Genomic DNA, 6,000 nt, shown 5'->3' on the forward strand with positions numbered 1-6,000 from the left:
GGGCGGCAGGGTAGCCTAGTGGTTAGTGAGTTGGACTAGTAACAGAAAGGTTGCAAGTTCAAATCCCCGAGCTGACAAGATACAAATCTGTCATTCTGCCCCTCAACAGGCAGTTAATTGAAAATAAGAATGTGTTCTTAACTGACTTGCCTAGTAAAATAAAAAGATGGCGTTATGTATTTCGAAAAAACACTGGTTTACTTTAATGAGTTAGGTGTTGAATGCACTCACATAGTGCTAACGTAACATTAGCATGCTTGTTGGCTAGCAACTTTGCGAGCTGATTTGTAAGAATAAATTGATAGTATTTGCTTGTAAATTCGCTGAATAGTCATGAGTGAAAACAATTTGGTTTAATTTAAAATGATACATTTAAAGTTATTTCTGCCTAGGAAATAGGCTGACTTGTCAGGTCCTCCATATTAAGTCAAACTCTGCAAATGTTTTTTACTGTGTGACTTCGTCATTCTTCGGAATTCTGATCAGTTTTATGTAATAACAACAAACAAAAAAAGTGAGGTGTAACTTTGCATTGGGACTTTTGATGTGTATTCTAATGTAAAACCTGTGATACGTTTTTGCTACCTACCCTTTAAAGTGAAAAATCAGACTCTCAAAATGGAATTGCCCCTATTCACAATGCATTGTCAATGTTGTCACAAGTGAAGTTTTGTATTATGATTTTGTATTTTTCAATGTTCCTTCCTTGAATGAGAAGTTAGGATATTTGTAATGTAGCGGAAATGTTTTGGCCTTGTGTTGTCTACTACAGTTTTGACGTCCACACCCAGTTTGGGAAAGATTGACATTTTGCAAACACACCAGACCCTATGAACTATTTAACGGCCAAATGAATACGAATATGTTTGGCATAATTGCATATACTGTATATGGAAACATTGTATCTTATCTTAAATAGGAAACAGGCCTATAAATTAAACTTGCGAAACACTATGAAACTATTTGTTTCATGTCAAACTTTAGCATGCAACAGTTTTTCCTCATGTGACTGGTGTCATGGTGCCAAACTTCAACTATCTGTAACGCTAATCTCACTCAAGACGCTCAATCCCTTTTCATCAGACTCATTCGGGTAGACAAACATTAATATACGGCCGTTTGATACCTTACCTGTGTGTAATTTTTGAAATGGAAATAAACATAAGTATTTTCCCCTCTTCTTTCTATCCCAGGACAGGAAAGAGATTTCAGAAATCGCTCAATTGTTCCGCCCCATGATGTCCGTTTGTCACGGGTGGGAGTCAGTGCCACTGGGTCCATTGCGGCTCAAACTATGGTGGAAGTGCAACAATTGGTAGCCTATAGGTAGGTAACGTCCAAAATGGCAGCCATGCTCTCAGTTTCTACACAAGGCGGTTAGCGTTGTTGATGGATGATGACGTCAGATTTTGATGTCTTGACACGCTTTGGTCGTTACGGAGGAGAAAACATTCCTTCTCCTGGCCTGGCCTACTCGCTTTAGCCTCGCAACAGTAACAATGTAACAAGCCTTGTCTAAATGGCAACTTTATTTTGATGTCAATGCAAACTTAGTAAAAAATAAAACATTGAGTCGGGGAGAGAGTGCATGGGGTGGATGCATTCTCCCAATAAAATATATTTCCATAAATGTTCTATGGTAGCCTAGATGTATTTTATAGCCTAACCTACCATAAAAAAAAACATTTGTAACGTAACTAGTTACACCTGCTTACAACTGTGTTGCCAATAACTTGCAAACCGCAAGCTTTCACAGCATTGGGCAATCCAAACTGCCCTGAATGGGGCCATTACATAGGCTGTGTGTTTTTTTTTTTTTTTTGGCTATTATTACAATGTTACAATATTCAACTAAATAAAATAACATTGAATGTGATTCTAATAGGCTATAAATGTTGCAGGTCTGAGTTTCCTTTAAAAAGTATACAATTTAATTATTGTGTAGCCCTAGACAAGACTATTCCAGTAATAATCAATTTAGTTAAAACAGGTTTTATTACAGCCTACGGTCAATTGGTCTTCCAAGTGTCCTTTGCGTTTGTTCCCAAACCTATATTTAACCAAATAACATACTTAACCATCTTCGGAATAACAGTAAACACACACAAAGCGCTCCTCTGGCTTTGTTCATTCTCATCCAATTTCCCTGCCTCCTCATTGGGGCTAAGAGGATGAGGTGACTTCTGATTGGGTGAAAGTTTTCATCTGGCTTTAGCCCTTGTGGAGTCGCCCACACCCCACTCAAAATATATCCGTGGTCCAGCCGCTCTATGCTACCAGTTGTTTTTACAGCCAGTCAGTAACATACTGACTAAAAATAAATCCGTTTGTAGACTATTTGTAGCAGCTTCCTAACTAAAGATCATATATCCTAAAGCGCAGCATCCAGATTGAGACGCGTTGGTAAACACAGAGGAGGACAAATATTGTTTTTTTAAATCCGTTAAAAAGGAGCGAAGATGGTGTCCGCTGGACTGGAGATCCTTGGACTGGGACTGTGCGTCATTGGTTCGCTCCTGGTGATGGTCGTTTGCGGGCTGCCCATGTGGAAGGTGACGGCGTTCATCGAGGCCAACATTGTGGTGGCTCAGACCATCTGGGATGGGCTCTGGATGTCCTGTGTGGTGCAGAGCACGGGCCAGATGCAGTGCAAGGTGCACGACTCGGTCCTTGCGCTCGGCCACGACCTGCAGGCGGCGCGAGCCCTGACCGTCATCTCATGTGTGTTTGGCGTGCTGGGGCTAATGGTGGTGATCGCCGGGGCGCAGTGTACCAACTGCATCAATGACGAGAACGTCAAAGCCCGGGTGGTGAACGCCGGAGGGGTTATCTACATAATCAGTGGCTTGTTTGTTTTAGTCCCTCTCTGCTGGATGGCCAACAACATAATCTCGGATTTCTACAACCCACAGGTGCCCCCGTCCAAGAAGAGGGAGATTGGGGCTGCGCTCTACATCGGTTGGGCGGCCACTGCGCTCCTGCTGATCGGGGGCGCGCTACTCTGCTGCTCCTGTCCTTCTAACGGGAATTCGGGCTATTCGGCCAAATATGCCCCGACCAAACGGGCTACACCGAACGGGACCGTGGACTATGACAAAAGGAATTACGTGTAGCCCTGCGTCTCACCCTCATGATGGGGTGGCTAGGCTGTGCTTAAATGTGGTCTGTGGTTTTTTGAAAAACTATTTTGAAAAACGTTTTTTTGCACCTGCAGTTTACTCTGAACTTTGAAATCAATGAAAGCGTCATTCCCTTTTGTAACACTGACTTTAAACTAAACACAATATTGGAGAACATATTCATTCATCCTTTTTTTGCAAACAAGAAAATAAACGTTTGGAGACTATGGGTATAGCCTAAAATGATAGCCAATGACAAAAAGGAGCGTCTTTGTTTTAGGTACAGTATTGTTTTAAATGTCCTAGGCTATATTTTCTATAATTGCTCATAATCTTTTGCATTTAGAAATGTTTACCAGAATTAGTTTTTCTAAATTAAGTTTTAATGACAATATATCTACTGTCTTTTTACTTCAGTGTAGGCTACAGTGACTTCAGAGTGGTTGCACTCCAAACCACTTAAAAGGTTTTTGGACAATGGATTTTTGCTGCATGAGACTGTGGGAAGATCGACAAAAACATGTTGGCCTATTTTTCAAACCAATACACAACTCAGGCATTCTTACATTTGTCTATAACAGCGGGAAATCACATATATTACACAAATTAGGACCATAGATTTAGATGTCAAATATAGGATGTCCACAACACCTGTTCTGGAGTCTAAATTATTTTAAGATAAAACAAAACATTTAGCAAACTTGTGTTTTATATATGTACATATTGTGCCAGATGTGTTTCTTGTCATGGATTTTTAGGAATACACTGCTGTTTTACTGACTGGTTTTGATGTAAAGATCCATTATGTATTTGATGCAATATTCTTCTTTCCGTTGTTACACTGACATTAAACGGATATTGTTTAAAGTATTTGTTTACGTGTTTCATTTAAACTAATCGAAATGTAGTTGAATTAATAGAATAAGGTACCAAAACATCAGAACATGTAGTTTGTAAATCCTTAATATTATTTCTGGTTGGGCCTGCACGCAATGCGTCGTGTTCCCACCGTGGTTCCCCAAACCCCAGCCTGGCGGTTGTAAACCCCCACAGCAGGAGAAAGTACTTTGGTGAACTATAAATCCAGATGACAATACCTATTCAGCTAGAGTGGGGCTCTGCTGTTCAGCACACAATACTCCCCAACCCCATCCCCCTTTCAGCCAGCTCTCCCTCTACCCACCGCGCTGTTTAGCAGGCGTGTAAATTGAAGCTCTGGAGAATGTGCTGGAAACGTCTTCCCGCATGTCTGTCTTTCGACCACTATCGCTCTTTCCTGCCAATGGGTGAGTTTGGTTGTGTAGGCCGGATTGTGATTGTGTGGTTTAAGAGTGGTTGATTGGGGTGGCAAAACAACTTTCCTGGTGGGATTAATATCACCAGACTTCATCAAAGCATTTGGAAATACAGACATTGCCATCCTAAAAGAAACATGGTATAGAGGAGATGGACCCACTGGTTGCGCTATAGGTTATAGAGAGCTGGTAGTCCCATCCACTAAACGACCAAGTGTGAAACTGGGAAGAGACTCAGGGGGTATGTTAATTTGGTATAGAGCAGACCTAACCCACTCTATTAAATTAATCAAAACAGGAACATTTTACATCTGGCTACAAATTAATAAGGAAATTATCTCAGGAGAGAAACATTTCCTCATGTGTGCAACCTATATCCCCCCAAAAGAATCCCCATACTTTAATAATGACAGCTTCTCCATCCTAGAGGGTGATCTCAATCATTTCCAGGCCCAGGGACATGTACTAGTCTGTGGTGACCAACATGCCAGAACTGGACAAGAACCTGATACTCTCAGCACACGACAAACCCTTACCTGGAGGTGACAGCATTCCCTCCCAAATATGCCCCCCTTGACACAACTATCACAAAAAAAACAACAAAAACAGGTCACAACTCCTGCAGCTCTGTCACACGCCTAAGAAAGAACTTGAGAAACCTATCCAACCGAAAGCATAGAGACCCAGAAAACCTGAGTCTATGCCTTCACTATGGTGAATCACTAAAACAATACAGAAATACACTATGGAAAAAGGAACAGCACGTCAGAAATCAGCTCAATATAATTGAAGAATCCATAGAATCTCACCACTTCTGGGAAAATTGGAACACACTAAACAAACAACAACACAAATAGTTATCTATCCAAAACGGAGATGTATGTGATGAACCACTTATCCAAACTTTTTGGCTCTATAACAAAGAACAAACAGCAAAAGCATATACATGATCAAATACAAATCTTAGAATCAACAATTAAAGACTACCAGAATCCACTGGATTCTCCAATTACATTGAATGAACTACAGGACAAAATACAAACCCTCCAACCCAAAAAGGCCTGTGGTGTTAATGGTATCCTAAATTAAATTATAAAATATACAGACCACAAATTCCAATTGGCTATACTTAAACTTTAACATCATACTCGAGCTCCGACATTTTCCCAATATTTGGAACCAAGGACTGATCACCCCAATCCACAAAAGTGGAGACAAATTTGACTCCAATAACTACCACGGGATATGCGTCAACAGCAACCTCTGCATTATCATTAACAGCAGACTTGTACATTTCCTCAGTGAAAACAATGCAAATGGTTTTTTGTGATAGTTGTGTCAAGGGGGGCATATTTGGGAGGGAATGCAGAGCAAATGTAAAATTGGCTTTTCACCAAATTACTGTACGACAGACCACGTATTCACCCTGCACACCCTAACTGACAAATAAACAAACCAAAACAAAGGCAAAGTCTTCTCATGCTTTGTTGATTTCAAAAAAGCTTTTCACTCAATTTGGCATGATATTCTACTATACAAATTGATGAAAAGCGGTGTTAGGGGAAAAACATACAAGATTATAAAAT

General features: G+C 40.5%; 2 protein-coding genes across 2 annotated transcripts in view; one reads left to right on the forward strand and one right to left on the reverse strand.

The window, feature by feature from the left end:
• Positions 1–1,254, reverse strand: part of zgc:63587 (uncharacterized protein LOC393431 homolog) — a 43,208-nt gene extending 41,954 nt beyond the window's left edge. The window contains exon 1 of the mRNA XM_038978348.1: positions 1,132–1,254. The gene's annotated coding sequence lies outside the window, so the exon portion shown is untranslated. The remainder of the gene's footprint in view (positions 1–1,131) is intronic.
• Positions 1,255–2,267: 1,013 nt separating this feature from the next.
• On the forward strand, positions 2,268–3,980 carry LOC120054925 (claudin-4-like). The gene has a single exon (XM_039002667.1). It carries the CDS (start codon positions 2,460–2,462, stop codon positions 3,111–3,113), a length of 654 nt encoding a protein of 217 aa, XP_038858595.1. The 5' UTR covers positions 2,268–2,459; the 3' UTR covers positions 3,114–3,980.
• Positions 3,981–6,000: the final 2,020 nt, after the last annotated feature.

The sequence above is a fragment of the Salvelinus namaycush genome, chromosome 1 (genome assembly GCF_016432855.1).
Source record: "Salvelinus namaycush isolate Seneca chromosome 1, SaNama_1.0, whole genome shotgun sequence".
In the NCBI taxonomy this organism is placed as follows: Eukaryota; Metazoa; Chordata; class Actinopteri; order Salmoniformes; family Salmonidae; genus Salvelinus; species Salvelinus namaycush.

What these genes read in the sequence shown, in the direction of transcription:
- LOC120054925 (XM_039002667.1), top strand. Translation starts at nt 2,460, where the DNA reads ATGGTGTCCGCTGGACTGGAGATCCTTGGACTGGGACTGTGCGTCATT.